At 34.8% G+C, this 18,295-nt stretch overlaps 1 protein-coding gene and 1 non-coding gene across 2 annotated transcripts; one reads left to right on the top strand and one right to left on the bottom strand.

Moving 5' to 3' along the window:
* The first annotated feature begins 241 nt into the window (after positions 1–241).
* Positions 242–2,013, top strand: LOC145012580 (uncharacterized). The gene has a single exon (XM_078971378.1). It carries the CDS (start codon positions 615–617, stop codon positions 1,689–1,691), a length of 1,077 nt encoding a protein of 358 aa, XP_078827504.1. The 5' UTR covers positions 242–614; the 3' UTR covers positions 1,692–2,013.
* Positions 2,014–2,863: 850 nt separating this feature from the next.
* TRNAD-GUC (transfer RNA aspartic acid (anticodon GUC)) lies at positions 2,864–2,935 on the bottom strand. Its single transcript has one exon. It is a non-coding gene; the product is annotated as a tRNA-Asp (tRNA).
* Between the last annotated feature and the right edge of the window lie 15,360 nt (positions 2,936–18,295).

The following is an 18,295-nucleotide window of genomic DNA, read 5'->3' as shown; positions in this document are numbered from 1 at the left end:
ACCTGTTATCACCGGTAAAAGGGTAAAACCGAACATTTTTTGGAAAATGTTAGAGTAAAAACGAACATAAAATTCAACTTTTGACAAAACCGATAAAACCCTGAAAACTTGAGGGTTTTTATGATATTAGCGATAACTATTTTGCAATTTACAAAGTACACAGTACGCACCATTAAAAAAAAAAAAAAATTTGTCACATACCATAAAAATTAAAGTACACATTCCATTACACACGAGAACCTAGGCAAGCCCAAACTCACACGAAAGTCAAAGACACCGACGCGCATCTCCTTCCTTCGTTCCCAATCATTCTTCAAATCGACACACATCTCTCTCTCTCTTCATGACCTTTCCAATCTCACTCTATCGATCTTCATGAGATACACCCCTTTCTCACGTTATTCCACCTTCTCGTCTTTACAGTTCCCAGATCGGTCCTTACCAAAATCCATCGATAAACACTCCCTCTACACACATATTTATCCACACAGATCATTCCCATCAGGTATGCCACAAAACCCAGATGCAATCAGCTTGATTTAAACCTTCATTACCATGCGATTCATTTTTCTGTGTTGAGTTTTCACAAATTGGGTCTCTTTTCTGGTTCAATTATGGAACCCCCACAAGGACCAAGCCCTAGGCTCAGCACAATCGCAGTACACAAAGAAACCCCAGATCTTCAACCCTTCGAACAAGACTTACCCAACAATGTTACTCGATCAGATCACGTCTTTCAATCCACTAGTGCTTTAGAAATCCTGAGAGAAACAGTAAGGATTCTTAGGTATAATCTCAGTGGGTTCATGGCAATTGGGGCATTGCTAATCTGTCCTGTTTCAGCTGTTCTTTTATCGAATGTTCTAGTCGATCCATCCATCGTCAAAAGACTTGCTATCAGACTTCTGTTAGTTTCAAAATCAAGTGGCCTTCCTCTAAGACCTTTCGTCGAACACTCTTGCCAAAAATTCTCCGAAATGGCAATCTCAACCACAATGTGTTTCCCTTTATACGTCACATTGTTATTGATTTCAAAAGCTGCTGTTGTCTACTCTGTCGATTGCACTTACTCACGAAAGATGTTCGATTCCTCCAAATTCTATCTCATCTTACGGAAGATCTGGAAACGAATCGTCTCCACATACTTGTTAGTATGCACTGTAATCGTCGGCTGCTTAACTTCATTTCTCGTTCTACTCATTAGCGTCAGCAGCTTACTCTCTGTAATCGGATTCTCCCCTAATTCAATCGCATACTCTGCTATCATCTTCGGGTTATTTTTCTCAGTGTTCTTCGCAAACGCCATCATCATTTGCGATCTTTCCATGGTGATTTCAGTATTGGAAGACATTTCAGGGTCTGAAGCGATACTAAGATCTACTGTTCTAATCAGGGGTCAAACTCAAGTTGGATTGATGATATTTCTTGGATCCACAATCGGAATGGCTTTTATTGAGGGATTATTTGAGCATCGCGTGAAAACTTTAAGCTATGGAGATGGGTCTTCGAGGATATGGGAAGGACCACTTTTAGTTATCATGTATAGTTTTGTGGTGCTTATTAATTTTATGATGAGTACTGTTTTCTACTTCAGTTGCAAGTCTTACAGTTTGGAAAATGGTTCAAGTGTAGAATGTCAATCGGTTTTAGAGGCATTGACTGTTTCACCTGTAGGTGGGGTTGATCAATAGTTTATTGGGAGATAAAAAGTTAGTGAAATGTATGATTAAGGAGAGAATATATAAATGGGGTATTGAATTTATAGCTTTATGAATTGGTTAATGGAGGTGGATGAAGATGTGTAGCATGGAAAAGCTTGGAACTTTATGATCTTTGATGAGAAAATGTCCCTTTTGGGGTGTTTTTGTTTTGGATTAGAGTTAGATACATTGTTTCTTGATTGTTGTGGTATGACAGATGATGCAAATTTACTCATAGTTGTATTGAACTTGATGTACAATCTGTTGTGGCGTTGAGGCCATAAATTAATAGAAAGAAAGATGATTTTTGCTACTTTTTTGACGAATTTTTGGTTTGTGTTTGATATTGTAATCTAGAATGTATAAGTGAGAATACTAAAAGTCTTACCCTTGGAATGGTCTCTAAGTTTTTTTTTTTTCTATGAGACTCCCTACGAGGGTAATCTTGTCTTTTGCATATATGAGATATCGAGAGTAAGTGTCCCAATCTTTTTGGATGTGATAAAAATTACAATTTTTGTTTTATTAACATCATTCTAAGATAAAAAAAAAAAAAAAAAAGTGATTGTCTTTTGATGCACCTTTTAGACCATATTAAGGAGATCGAGTATGTAGGTCTATGTACTTTGCGTGTATCTTTTAATGCTGCATACACTCAATCAAAAATGCCCGTGATCATTTTCTGACTGATGAGATGTGAATTGTCGAAAATACCCTTCTGGGATTCTGAATGTGAACCCGATACAAAAGTGCTGGAGAGAGCAACATAAGATGTTAGTACCTTTGAAGTTTCAGGAAAACTGAAGCATCTCCTTTCCTCAAACTAAAAGTGGACCCCTTACCCATTCTTTCACAAGTATGTGTCACCCATCTTTCTTTTAACCCATTAAATGCACCTATTCTTCTTTAGTTATTTTTTTTGGATTATTTAAACGTATATTTCTAGTTACATGATTTCTAAAGAAACAAGGATTTGATATGCACAAACTTAGAGCATCAATAATGGAGTTTGATGCAGACTGGTGTTCATTGTTAATTACGTTTGTGGGGGTGTGAAACGAAATTAAAAAAAAAAAATACAAAAAAGAAGAACTAGGTTTATTTTTGGGCTGAAGCATCTACAGTCTGTATGTTTTAATTCTCTGATGCATAAAATTAAAAAACGCCGTTGCCGGGGATCGAACCCGGGTCACCCGCGTGACAGGCGGGAATACTTACCACTATACTACAACGACTTAGTTGTTTCAGTTAAAATGTAGATATATTATATAAGTTAGTTGCTTAACTTACTTTGACATTGATCATTTTTGTTTCATTATATACCTTCATTTCCCTCCTTAATATATACGTTATTTGTAATTCGAAGACTCATATTTTGTAGTGATTAAATATTATAAGGTAAATAATACATATTGTGATTTATTATTATTATTATTATTATTATTATTATTATTATTATTATTATTATTATTATTATTATTATTTTACATGAACAAAGGGAAAGTGTATATAGTTAATAAGGTACACTGATTGTTTTATATATATTTCTTTAAGCTTTAAATAATCAAAACGTGAGTTAAATAACACAATTATTCATGTTTTCAAGTATTATATTTTGTGAGTAGTGGTGTACTTACCCACCGTACCTATGTTTCTAAGGATAAAGCCCAAGTTCCGTAGCTCATACACCTTCATAATGAAACAACATGAATCTCTCTTGTGGTCTTTGGTTGATTACCTTGAGTTTTGAGATATTCTCTCCATCTGGATTTAACTTCTAACTTGAATGTCCACACTATCTTATGAGAAATCATTTTAGGAAACTACTAACAATGTGTTTATCTTACGCGGTGACTCTATATATCAAATGGACTTCCAACGTGCAGATTCATGCGAACCATTAGACCTTATCAACATGGAAGGATCCGTAATCCTTCGATCGGTGACATTTGTGGTACTTGAAAAAAAGACAACTTGAGACACTTGAGAAATTGTTGGGGTCCATATCCATAACACCAAAGTCGTTATACACTTGTGGTTTGAATACTAATTTTGTAAGACCGTGAGACGCAATCCTAACTATTTATTTGGTAGATAAAACAAAAAATATTTTTAAAATGTAAAATAATTGAAAATTTTCGATTTTTTTTTTCAAATATTATTTTTGGAAATTATATTTTCCAAAAAAAAAAAAACCAAAAAAATACATTTTTTTTTTTTACATATTCTAGTAAAATAAATAGATTATTCTACATATATGAGAAATCTAGTATAATATTCTAACATTCTAAAAATCACATTAGAATATTTATAGTGTAATATTCTATTAGAATATTTCACGTATTTAAAAAAAATGGTATTTTTTTTTTATTATTTTTAGGTACTTAAAGTTCCGAAAATAATAATTAAAAAAAAAAAAGAATTTTTGGATTTTTCTTTTTATTTTGCATTTCAAAATTATTTTTAGATTTACTCTCACAGTTTTACAAAAAATAAATAAATAATTCTTTTAGGCGAATTGTTTCTAGTTAGGTACATAGATGCGGGAACGGAATGGATTCCCATAAAATGTTTATTGTCATTATTATTGATAATTTTCGGTCAATTTTAAAAACCAATTAAATTATAACAAAACATTTTTTTATGGCGGATATTATATTGTTAACACATTTATTCATAATTTTTCTTTTTATCCCCCAACATAGTATAATCATGGTAATCCAAATAGAAAACAAATTATTATCGTTTCTCCCTTCCTCATAGTAATTAAGTTGTTATTATGGGCAAAAACTAAGTATCTTATTAGCACTTACAAGCCTCGTACATTGTACTACACACATAAAAACTGAAATAGCAATGTACTTCAAAAAAAAATCTAATCTAGATTTTGTAACAATCAAATTTCAATTATTATTAGTTTTCTTTTAGCAGGATGTTTTGTGATAAAGATAGATAAACGTTGCAAATTTAAATTAAAATAGAAGTTGTAATATTATGTTAAAACTAAATGTACATTGCTTTGTTTTACAAAGAAAAGTGTGGTTATTTCAATGAATATTTTATTTTTGACGTATAGATTCTAGTAAGATATAGTTTCTTTCAATCGATTATTTTCTATTAAAATAAGACTTCATTGTTGTTTTTGGCACGATTATCTTAATATCTTATACTGAAATAGTTGACCACCTTCACAGAGACTTGTTTGAAGTACTTTTTTTAATAAATAAAACGTTAGTTCAAATAAGTAATATTTGAAATGGTTATATAAAAATCTTCATACTGAATTTGAATTGAATATGCAAAAGTAAATTTCTTCAATTGTTGATATATAAAAGTCCAAAAGAAAACCTATTTACCTAAAATAGACAAATATCTTCTTGATTATTGCATATGGCACCCATTATCACATTTAAGTATAAAGAATCGAGAAATAAAAATTAAAAACATATTACTTAACTATGAGTTCAAAATCTGATAAATGAAATCTGTGTATTTTTAATTTTTACTCTTAACTTTAAACGTTGATTAAGTGCTTAAAAAATATATATCATTTCTAAACAATATTGGCAACTCATGCATCTGCATATAAAATTTTATTATGCACAAAAATTATAAAATTATAATTCATTCTTAGAAACAAATCCTTCATTTGATTTTAAACAATAAGTGCTTTTATAAGAATTTTTTAATTTATGTACCGCAACAAAAAATCAACCTCAATTTACATCATGTTCTTATAAGGCCATAAAAATGAAAACATAGTGAGTACTAAGTAGAGAATCTTTGTGTTTTTGCTCTTGTTTTTTGTTTCTGATGCACATTTCCAATATGCATTCCTCTGTACCCTTTTCAAAACAGTATATTCTTCATCCACCACGTAAATATGTCATAATTTCTACACAACCAAAATGAATTTTTTAATCTTTTTGGGTAAAATAAATGAAGAAAATGTAGAGATTAACATTAAAAAGTTAAATGACACCATCATTATATATACATACCATCTCATTAACAACGCAACTACAAATCTCGTGTTCCCTGAACGTAAAAAGATGGAGACATAAGGGTAATCCTTAGCTTATTCATCCTTATATAACGAACTAAATATTATTAGTCTTGCAAATGGTGAAAAAACTTTCCTTCTACATGTTGAAAATAATTTTAAAAAACCAAAATCTTGCAGATAAATAATCGATGACTTTCCGGAAATTATTTAACCATAACAAAAAAAACAATATAACCTTTTTAATACATGTAAAACCCACTTCAACATTTATATCAAAAGACAGATCATCTTACTTAAATGAAGTAGAAGAATATCCAAGGTTTTCATGAGTGTCTACTGAGTGAGAGAAATGATGAGTGGCGTAGGGTTTTGTTCCAAGGTCATAGATCGAGTGAGGAAGAAATAACAAATGGTCATAGGTGTGGGTGATTCTTCCATGACTGCTATGTGTGTGAGTGTGTGTGTATGTGTGTGTGTGTAAGAGAGAGAGAGAGAGAGAGAGAGAGAGCAACAACGACGGTTAAAGAAACACACACCCAAAGTCAGATTCGATATACATCAAAACAAAGACTAATCAAAACTAAACAAAATAGATAGATGGGGAAAAGAAACCTATCTGTAACATTTCTAAATTTTGAAGTCAATGGATTCAAGATGAAAACCAGATCTGGATCATGTTCTGCAAAAGGAAGACACAAAAAGTCAACAAAATAGCAAAAACTTTTGTTAAACTAAATGACGAACAAATCGAGGATGACGGCCGTTTTAGAGAGGAATGAAAGATGATGGTCGTTATGGTCTTTGCGTTGTGTGGTTATGTGCTGGTGGTGATAGCATTGCTGGTTTGATGGAGTAGGTGTAGACAGGGAGTGATAGAAGGCATGGCACTTACAAATGGAGGCCGTTGATGGTGGTGGTAATTCAATGTTGGTGCTTACAGTTAGGGTTTCTGACGACTGATGGACAGAAAGGGTAGTAGTGAGAAATACAAAGTGGACGGGTTACCTGAACATTTCTTAAGGCAAATTGGGAAGAAAGATCATCGGTTGAATAACAGCCAAAAATTTATTTGGTTATCCTCCACACAAAAACACCTACACGGATTGAGAGAAAACCGGTGAAGAGAAAATGGTGAAGAATAAGTTGTGAACGTGAGTTTGAAATGAATTCTAGAAAAATGTAATGGAGATTGGGAGATCTGATAGGTAACAGGCTGTCATTGAGTAAGACGGGGAGAAAGGCATCGACCAATAGGCGGGATCTATATGTTTTATATACGTTTTAAAATTGACCAATTACTAAAATCCCACTCAAATGTATCATGCATCCATATTTGTACCTCTTAAGAGTTACTCTTAAAATTAAGACATTATGCATTCAATATTTGTACATTGTTTGTGATTGGTTCTAAGCATTTCACTTGGATTACCATCTATTTAATCAACACCATACAAATTGGATTTAAGGGTTCAAGTTTCATTTCCTTGTTTTTTAAGACATTGTCTTAATTTTTTTGGGACCCACAATTATAAATGGTTTATAAAATGGTGTATATATATATATATATATATATATATATATATATATATATATATATATATATATATATATATATATATATATATATGAAGGATCATTTGGGAAGTAATAGTTTCCCGAGAACCAAACAAGAGCCGTTAGATCAAAAGAATAGAAGCTCAAAATGATTTGTGGCATTTTTATAAATAATTGGAAAAAATATGACGGGGGTATAACACTAAAAGTTAATCAGGGGATAACTTTGGAATAACATAATTAATAATTACTTCCCCAAATTAAATCCCTCATTCATCTCTCTCTCTCTCTCTCTCTCTCTCTCTCTCTCAAACGCACAATCTACACTCCTCCCATGAACTTCTTCTCTCCCTTTCATTCACTTATTCTAACGTAACCTAAAATCCGCCATTGCTGATCGATGTCTTTGTTGCGATGGTCCAATCTGATCATCGTGTTTTTCACATTGACGACAACTATTGGTGGCGAAGGTGGTAATGCTACGACAGAAGCGCTAAATTCCGTTTGTGTTGACCTTGTCCGTCATCATTCTCTCCTCTCCGGCCGATTTTGTATCCACCGCCTTTGCGCCTCCATAATTTTGTCTAGATCTGGAACTAGAGATAAGTTTAACATCTTTTTATCTCATTTTATTTCGATTTGGTGTATATTATGTTCAATAATCAATATGATGATCTGTTGTTACTTGTAAGGCCTTAGTTTTTGAAATTGGAGATATGTTCAATGTGATTTACTTTCGCATGTGGCTTTGTTAGGTTAATTTTGATTATTAATAATGTTTTTTCTTAAATGATATAACTAAAGGTAGGAAAAATGTATATGGTTTCGTATCCTGAAATGTAAGGAAGAAGTTTAATAGGTTTATCAGGTGACTGATGTAAACATAGTTTAATGAGATTTATTCTTAAAAAAATGTATGCAAGAATTGATAAAGCCTACTCAAGAATTGATAAAGCCTACTCAATGACGTTTCATTTTAACTTGGTTTACTAATCTTATTATCAACATATTTATTTATTCATCTTATCAGGCCCGGCCCAAGGGCAGGGCGAGCAGGGCCAAGGCCCAGGGCAACAATGGACATGAGGGCATCAGATTTTGTTTTATTCTTATAGGTAGACATCTTATTTGGGCTCAAAAAATATGATGAGTTAACTAGGGCACGATTGAGGTTCTGAGAATGCAGCGGGAAAAAAAAAAGCACGCCTCAATATTTCAATATTTTGATAAATGTACTTCGCATGTCTAATTCGAAGATTCGGTGAGAGCTGTAGAAGACGAAGAGACGGGGTGCAATATTAAATCCAGTTGATAATCATGGCATGAGAGTTAAGAGGGCAACAACGACCTTACACGATGAGAGAATGACTCGTAGAAGATGGATGCACACAAAACCCCTACCGACATCGGTCAATCCAATCAATCAGAATCGGTAACTTCTTGATTTTTTAATTGAAGTGTATAAAGTAGCCCCTGTATGATTCTATCTATCAGTCTCTTAATTCTCATTCACTAGTGAATACTTTTTTTTCAATTCGAATTCTGAATATCCATATTGATTTTCACCATATTGATCTGTAAATTAGAATCAACATCTGTTAATATCTAAATGTCGGCAATTTATGGTGATTACTAAAGTCTAAATCACGAAATTGCTAATTTGTTTCTTAGTTTGACTAATTTCATGATTTTAGTAGTTGCTAAATATTTCTTTCTTTAATTTAAAAAGCAAAATCTAAAACTATTGATAAATTAATCTTGTTTAGTTTGGAATTGCTAATTTGAGTTTAATTAAAGTTTATTAGAGTTAATTGAGAAATTTTGTTTTGAAATATTTATTGTGTTTTCTTGATTTGAATCTTGTAATCAAAAGAGATGGATTTATATGTTTGCTATCATTAAGTCATCAATGGATGATAAGCATCGGATTGTTGATCAATGCACAATACAAAGAAACTTCTCTGCTTTTTATTGTATATGAGGTTTATATGTTATTTCATATTCTTGCTTCAAATTCGTGATTGTTAGTTTGTTGGTGTATACTATTTTATTTCATTCCATTTTTGAAGTGGTTGATGTTGGATACTAATTATTGTTTTGTTTGGGATTACTTGGGATCGGTTGTATTTTATTATTCTCTATGTCTTAGATGTGTTTGTTTTTTTAATATATTGTAGTTGTTGATTTAGCTTATCTTCTAGGTTTTAATTGGTTATGTTATATTGTATTATAATCAAAAACTTTGTATCACCTGATTTTACATGGTAATTTTTTATTGTTCATTAAATTAAAGTTTACAGTTCAGAAAAAAAAAAGAATTTAATTATTTTCCAAGAATTAAAGATTTCTTAGATTGTTGTATTTAATTATAGTTCGATGAGTGTTCAATTTTAGGTGTTACCTGCAAGCTTTAGTTTTATATAGATATATGTATAAGAAGGTTTTAAAAAATGTATCATATTTTAGTTTAATAAAAATGATGTTGTATATAGACAATATATGCAATCAGTAACCTATATATACCATAAGAGTATTTTTTAGTTTTTCGCCCGGGGCATGAGAAACCAATGGACCGGCCCTGCATCTTATTTACAATTCACATGTATAGATGTTTGTTTTGTTGTGGTACAGCAAGTTCACGAGCTAAAGCATGATGAAAGGTTGAATGGCGCATTTTATATCAACCTTAAAGCCAATCAGTTGTTCATTAGTGTTTGTATCTGTAAGGTATGTTTTGTATCAATTTTTTATTTACAGTTATTATTTGTATGACTTTAATATATATATATATATATATATATATATATATATATATATATATATATATATATATATATATATATATATATATATATATATATATATATATATATATATATATGGTTAGGTTCATGTGAGACGGCTTAATTTTGTGAGACCGTGAGACACATTTTTTAATTTTTTTAGTTAATTCAAGTTCCGAAAATAATATTTAAATTTTTTTTTATTTTTCCATTTATTTTGCATTTTAAAATTATTTGTAGAATATGTACAGTGTAATATTCTATTTAGAATATTTCACGTATTTTTCAAAAAAATATGATTTTTATTTTTATTTTTTTAGTTAATTCAAGTTCCGAAAATAATATTTAAAAAAAGAATTTTTAGATTTTTCAATTTATTTTGCATTTTAAAATTATTTTTTAGAATATGTCAGTGTAATATTCCATTTAGAATATTTCACGTATTTTTCAAAAAAAAGGGATTTTTTTTATTTTTTTTATTTATTTTTAATTTTTTTTAGTTAATTGAAGTTCCGAAAATAATATTTAAAAAAAGAATTTTTGGATTTTTCCATTTATTTTGCATTTTAAAATTATTTTTAGATTTGGTCTCACGGTCTCACAAAATTAGTATGGTCTCAAATGAACCTAAAGCTATATATATATATATATATATATATATATATATATATATATATATATATATATATATATATATATATATATATATATATATATATATATATATATATACTAAGTTTACTAAGTTTTATTTATTCTTTTTTTTTTTTGCAAAAAGTATATATTTTTTTATATACATGGTTATGGTGATTTGATATTCTTATCTCACATGATGTTTTCTTAGGTATTTGTTAGAACATAAAGATTTATCCCTTCTTCATTATGTAAAATGATTAACTTGAATTCTTTTTGTGACATCCCGATTTTCACGGCCAGAAAAGACCAATTTTATTTATGCTTTATAAAAATCAGAGTATCTCTTTCAATAAAAACGTTGCGGAAATTGTTCCCAGAAAAACATGATAATTTCATTATCAAATCATTTTCGAAGAAATGTATTTGTATTCCTTTTAAAACATTTGGGATGCCAACGTCAATATAGAAACATAAGCATAAACAGAACTTACATTCATTTACACTAGTGATCTATATCTCCTTAATCTCTCAGTGTAATGTAACTTAACATCGTCACCTATGATACAAGTAAACTGAGTGGGTCAGGTTGGGAAACCTGGTGAGTACATAGGGTTTTCAACCCACAATAATATAATTATTATGTTTAATCATTAAACAATTAACCCAATTACCCATCCCCATTATCTTCTTTATTCATAAGTACCTTCCCTAAGGATTTATCCTAAGGGTCGTCTTCTACATCATATTGACCTCTCATCTCCTTACATCACATTTCCTTATATGTTTGTTCCTAAGGACTCTCCCTAAGGATTATTGCCTACATCGCATAGAAAGTGATGAGTTTAAAACAAACTTGAAGATCGATTAGATCTATGAAACAGGTAGAGAAACAATCAGATAAACAATTAAGAACAAGCTAATGGATCAAAAGGTGTCGAATGATTTAATAAACAATCCTCAGAAGAGCTCGATAAAGAACATCAACTGTAGAGGATTTTAGGGTTTACAAATAATCAATGAGAGTGACGACCCTTACTATACGCATACATGCATGCATATATTTATAATACAACCCTAACAGTTTTCCTAAGAAAAAGAAGGCTATTCTAGATAAACACGGATTGACAAGCCCAATCCGGCTGTAAAACATAAGGGCCCAAGACGCAACACAATAATCTTCAACAATCTCCCCCTTTGCGTCTTTGGCACAGAGCCTTCATTCCCTTTTAACAGCAGAAGGCTTCTTCACCGTCTCAAAAATCGCCGGTATAATAGCCAGAATGTGATGCCTGAAGGTAATATACCATCGAAGCATATCAGTGAAGTTCTTCTTGTCTGCTGTGGAGTTCTGCATGCATCGGTGAATGATGTTTATGATATGCTCCAGACAGTCTGTTGAAAACAGATGCTTGTCTACCAGAGCAAACAGAAACTTGTGCTTGTCGCCTCTTGTGAACATGATCGTCAGATTTGAAGAGTCAATTTGCCCTAACTTCATTTTGTGTACATCTCCTGTCTTGGAAGTAGGCTTGACGGTCGGTTTCTTTTTCATTATTTTAGCTATTTCCTGATCCATAGTGGCGAGCTCATGGATATAGGAAGCCAACATTCTTTTGAGATGTTTCAGAATCGGTTCATACTCTCTTTGATTGGAGAGAAGAATGTTGTATAGCAGAATCCAATCATGAGGATTCAGACTGGGAAGATCTGCCAGAGAAATAAAATGTTCTGTGTTGGCCGTTCCTCTGTTGATTTTGAAGTTAACATTCACAAATTTCCCAGCCTGTGTTGGTTTCAGTACCTTGACTTTAATTATCTTCTGTGCACTCCATGTCAAGTACTGTGGTTGACCATACTTCAGATAAAAATCTATTAACTCTCTGTCAACCTTCAAGTTTGGATGAGGGACATCAACAGTGACATCGAAGCAATGAAATGTAAAAGCTTTTCGTGTGATTGGCATGTCAAACTGCGAGTCTTTGGTATTCTCACACTCAAAGGATGCAATCGGTTCCAACCAATATATGGAGGGAAACTCAATCGCTTGATTGATGAGTGTGTCTCTGTCCCATTCTGGGAACAGAGTCTTCTTGGCTTGTAGAGCATCCTCATCCTCCTTGATTTTTCTTTCTTTGGCCTCTGCCTCTCGAGCTATTTTCATTGTTTCATCCAGCTCTTTGTCTCTTTTCGTTCATTGAAGAGCTTCAGCGATAGTTTCATCAGAATCTGATTCGCTCTCAACGAATAATTGTTTTCCAGAACCCGAAGCTAAATTAACCTTCGGTTCTGTCTTTGGAATACCCTCTTCTCCCCCTTGTCTCGGAAGAACAAGCTTCTCCGAGACACCCTTCATTTTGCTCAAGATGTTAATTGCAGGAAGGAGTTTAGCCTGGAGATGCTGTCTGATGGTAAGGGTAAGAAAGGGATCATGAGTGTCAAGGACAGTTGTCAGTATATTCTTGACATCACCAGCGCAACCTTGAAGAACAGCCCGCTGAGTTTTCAGCAAAGAGATTTCTTGTTGTGCCTGGGCCAGTTGTATCTTCTGAAGGTCAATAGTTGCCTGATGCTTGACAAGATCTTCTTTTAAGGTGCTCTCTGCTGCTAGAGAAGCAAAACGTGAATCCAAAGATTTGAGAAAAGAGGTGGATTCAGTTTTGAGGTCAGCACGCAGAGCCTCAAACTTGGAGGTTTCACCCTGAAGGGTAGCGGAAAAGGAGTCTACAGACGTCTGAAACTTGGCCGCATTAGCATCATCATGTGCTTTGAGAGAGTCAAGAAAGATCTGAGTTGTGTGAACAACCTCAGAGACTTCCTTAGTAGCTTTGGAGCATGAAGCTGCTGAGTTATCAATGGCATCAATAGAACGGTCCAGAGCATCGATATACGTCTTGATCGCAGACTCGATGAAGGCTTTGAGCACCACACCCCCATAGGCTTTATTGTCAGCCAGCAAACTGTCGAGTTTGTCATGAATTTCTTGAAGCTGCTGACTGGTAATAGGGGTATCGACATCAGTATCTGTGGGAATCCGGTAAGGGCTATAATAAAGAGAATCATACTCTTCATCATCACCGCCCAAAGTAGCACCGGAGTGTGAGGATGGAGAAGGTGATTGTGGGATGTTGATGACGGGGGTTTCAACCACAATAGTAGCCCCTGTATCAGATACATTGACTGTAACTGGTGGATGAGAAGAGGTGGTAGTAACCGATTCGGTGATGATTGGAGTGGGGATAGAAGAGGTAGGGATAGTAACAGAGAAAGGAATGGTTGGTTCTGTTGTAGTGGGAGGGATGATTATAGGAACAGAAAGTGGGACCGTCTGTTTCGGTGATGGGGGTGGGGTAGGAATTTTAGGAGAAGGATGTGGAGTGGGTGATTTTGTAATTTTGGGAGATGCTGGTGGAGAGGGAAGATGAGTGGTTGCAGGAGAGGATGCTTGTTGAGGAGACTGAGCAGGAGATGGCTCTGTTGGAGAAGCATGAGGAGCAGCAGCCTCTGTATCGGATTGGTCATGTGGAGCAGAGCCAAGAGAAGGGGATCCTTTGGCCCTTTTAGCCATCTTCTTAACTTTCTTGGATTTGGACCGAGAAGGTTCATCTGCATCATGTTTACGCTTGGAGGATCTTGGCTTTCTCTCCTTTTTCGATTCAGATTCTTTCTTCTCCTTTTTCTCCTTTTTACTAGCCCTCTTGCCACGGTTGGCAGGTTGATCAAGGGCTTCCAATGCGGCTTTTTGTTTGTCGGACAGAACCCTTAGAGGCAAGGGATTTTTGGTGCTATAGTCCACCATGATCTGGCTGTGAGGCGTGACACATCTGTACATGGATTCAGGGATTAATCCATAATGTAGAAACTTACTTGGATCAGAAACGATAATCTTCTTCGTGTGGTAAGAGGCAATTGAAGCCAGAAGAGCATCCTTCATCACAAGGATTTCTAGGGAATCCATGGCCTTCTTTGTGATGAGCGTCCAGAAACGTCCGCAAGAGATCTCGGAGTACCAGGTGGTGGTGTTTAGACTCTGAACGACTTGAGACCAGATTATGGAGCCATAATCGAGGTTGATGCCGTTGTAAAGACCATAGAGAATGGTGAGAAATCCTTTACTTGTGGTATCAGAACCACCACAACGTTCCGCTAAACCCTTGATTAAAAGGGTAAGCAAGCCATTCCATTGAGAAGGAAGACAGGATTTCTTGACCTTCGCGATTGTTGTAAGAACATTGGTATAGCCCATCTCGTACATCATCGAGAACAGTTGGGTAGTAGTGACAAAATCCGGTGAGATGACGTAAGAATCAACTGCAAGCCCTAGAAGAGAGCAAAACTTGGTTTTTGAAACGGAGGATTTCTTGTCATGGATGGTGAAGTAGATGCGATCTATGTGTTTGTCATAACTTGCTGTTGTGTAGACTTGAGAAAGCAGGGACATCGGAACGGCTTCCACCTGCGTGAGTGCCAATAGCAATGGGGAATATTTTAGACATTCCACCACATGAAGCATGTACGCATCATATAAGAAAGGGGTCATCTCAATAATCATATTCTGATTAGGCTTGATGGAAAGCAAAGATGAAGAGGCAGTTTGATCTTGTGCAGAAGAAGAAGTCGTCATTGTTGAATTGAAGAAGAAGATGAACAGTGGAAACTTTTCAGAGAGAGAGATTACGTGAGTGGTAAATGCCAAAAAAACACGATCACCCCTTATTTATACCGTTCACTGGAGAGAGAAAATTGTGATGATGAGGGAACCAAAATGTTGCCTGAAAAAGCGCGATTGGATGTTATGGTTTATCCCAGGAATACGTCAGCACACGTGGGTGTGAAACGAATCAACTGCACGCGCCCAAATCATATTTTTGTACCGTTTGAAATCCCTTGTGCCCTTGTTTGGTTACAACTATAACTTAAAACCACATACCAAACAGCAATCAGAATGTTGGAAAAATGAATTTTCGTGCATAAGAGTGTGAAAGATAAAGAATTAAAGCAAAGGTGTTGGAGATGTGAGTGTTGTCTATGAAGAAGACAGAAGGCGGAAGATTCCGGGCAAGAATCACTTCCTTCAAAGTCAAGAGAGACTTGAAGTGCTTGTGCGGTTTCCCTAGAAATATGATCAATTGTCTGTTAAGAAACAATAAATGGCATCTTTTGAGCATAGGCTGTGGGGTGGCTGTCCTCTAACCGAACATCAAGTCTCAACATAAAACTGAGTGTTGGCAGAGGTACCTGTGAGACCGATGTGATCTGTTGAATAGGTAGGTGGGAATTATCTAGTGACAAGCATGGGATAAACAGAAATCTCAAAAAAAATAAACTGGACCTCTTTGGGAAGAAATGTCTTAGGAAGAGACGATTTCATAAAAGATCACGCAAAAAGAAAATGAGATTTCCAAGTAACATTTTGAGTATAACACACACCGTCAATTCATATTAGGTATTGGATGTTGGGTTTCACTAGGAACGTGGTAAACGAATCCAAGATCATAAACACAGATGTTGTGTAACCATAAGCTTCAGTGGTAAAGACCGAAAGCATCAAGGGTTACTTTAGGGAATCGAAGGTAAATGTAGAATTTGAGGAGGTGGTTAAGAGACCGAATGTACCTTCTGCTACAAAAGTGGGACAAAGCAGAGCAACTCATGTTTCAAATGAGAAGAGTAAGGTAGCTCTAGATCGAGTGTTAAAAAATAGCCTGATCGGGAAGAAACGATAGGTATTGATCGAATCATTAAGGCTTACTCAAGGTCATAGAGGCTTGTGACAACATACAGCAGCATGCTTCTAGGGACGACTAACTAGTCTGAGAGAAAAATAGAACATACCTGGGTGAACACTATCGAAGGTGATACTTGAAGTTACGTGCACAAAGCAAATACCAACCAGAACTTGCGAGTAGTTGAAAATGAATAAGAAAACGGAATAAAAAGGAAAGATAAAATATTTTTGTGATTTTGGAATGTTTCTGAAAAAGAAATAAAAACAGAAAGATAAAATGTTTTTGTGATTTTGAAATTTTTTCTGAAAAAGAAATAAAAACAGAAAGATAAAATATTTTTGTGATTTTGGAATGTTTCTGAAAAAGAAATAAAAACAGAAAGATAAAATGTACAACATAAAAAAATGATGAAGCAGAGATAGACCGAACGATCTGTGTATTTCGGTGACATGAAAATTTCAGAACAGAGAGGAACCGAGCGGTCTGTCTATTTCGGTTCCATTAGATCACCAGAGCAGAGAGAGGCCGAGCGGTTTGTCTACTTCGGTTCCATGAGATCACCAGAGCAGAGTGAGACCGAGCGGTCTGGCTATTTCGGTTCCTGATTCTTAGTTAGAGATTTGAGGATTTGGGACCGACTCTCCTACCATCATACCTAAGCCTTGTAGAATTTTGTTGAAAGTCGCTTCAGGAAGAGCTTTGGTAAAGACATCAGCCAACTGATCAGTGGTTCGAACAAAGTGTACTTCAACGTTTCCATCTTCCACGTGATCTTTGATGAAGTGATACCTCAGTGCGATGTGCTTGGTCTTGGAGTGTTGCACTGGGTTATGACAAATCCTAATTGCACTTTCAGAGTCACAATATAGTGGGATCTTTTTCATATTGAGTCCATAGTCTCGGAGTTGACTCTGGATCCAAATCACTTGAGAGGTACAGGAAGCAGCGGCGATGTATTCTGCTTCAGCAGTAGACAGAGACACGCACGTTTGTTTCTTTGACTGCCAGCTAACTAACTTCCCATCGAGGAATTGGCAGCCGCCAGTGGTGCTTTTTCTGTCCAGACCACAACCACCAAGGTCTGCATCTGAGTAGGCTTGAACGAAGAAGCCTGAGTTAGAAGGATACCACAAACCTAAAGAGGTAGTTCTTTTGAGATAACGTAATATGTTCTTCACTGCAAGCATGTGAGGCTCCCGAGGATTTGCCTGAAACCGAGCACAGTAACAAACAGAAAACATTATGTCAGGCCTGCTAGCAGTAAGATACATTAAAGAGCCTATCATTTGACGATATAGTGTAATATCAACAATCGGTTTATCCAGGGATGGGGTGAGCTTAGTGCCGAACACCATTGGGACTTTGACTTTTGAATCTCCCATCATGCCAAATTTAGCTAAGAGAGTCTTTGTGTAAGCTTCCTGGTTGATAAAGATGCCTTCAGGTCCCTGTCTAATATTTAAACCAAGAAAAAAGTTAATGGGACCCATCGAGCTCATTTCAAATTTAGTCTCCATCAGCTTCCTGAATTCAGCTGTTAGGCTAGGATTCGTGGAGCCAAAGATGATATCATCGACATAAATTTGAACGATCATAAGGTGGTTACCTTCCTTTTTGCGAAAGAAGGTTGGGTTAACCGATCCTTGTTTGAATTTGGACATCTTTAAAAATTTAGTCAGCGTTTCATACCAGGCTCTCGGTGCTTGTTTCAGACCATACACGACTTTATCCAAAATGTAACAATGATTGGGATACTTTTCATTCACGAATCTAGGAGGTTGCTCCACATACACAGTTTCTTCGAGATCGCCATTGAGGAATGCACATTTGACGTCCATTTGAAAGACCTCAAAGTTTTTGTGAGAAGCGTAGGCAAGAAATATTCTCACT

This window comes from Lactuca saligna, chromosome 8 (genome assembly GCF_052625555.1).
Source record: "Lactuca saligna cultivar CGN05327 chromosome 8, ASM5262555v1, whole genome shotgun sequence".
Taxonomy (NCBI): Eukaryota; Viridiplantae; Streptophyta; class Magnoliopsida; order Asterales; family Asteraceae; genus Lactuca; species Lactuca saligna.
Note: the sequence above shows the minus strand (reverse complement) of the source record. Positions and strands in the feature narration are given on the sequence as shown.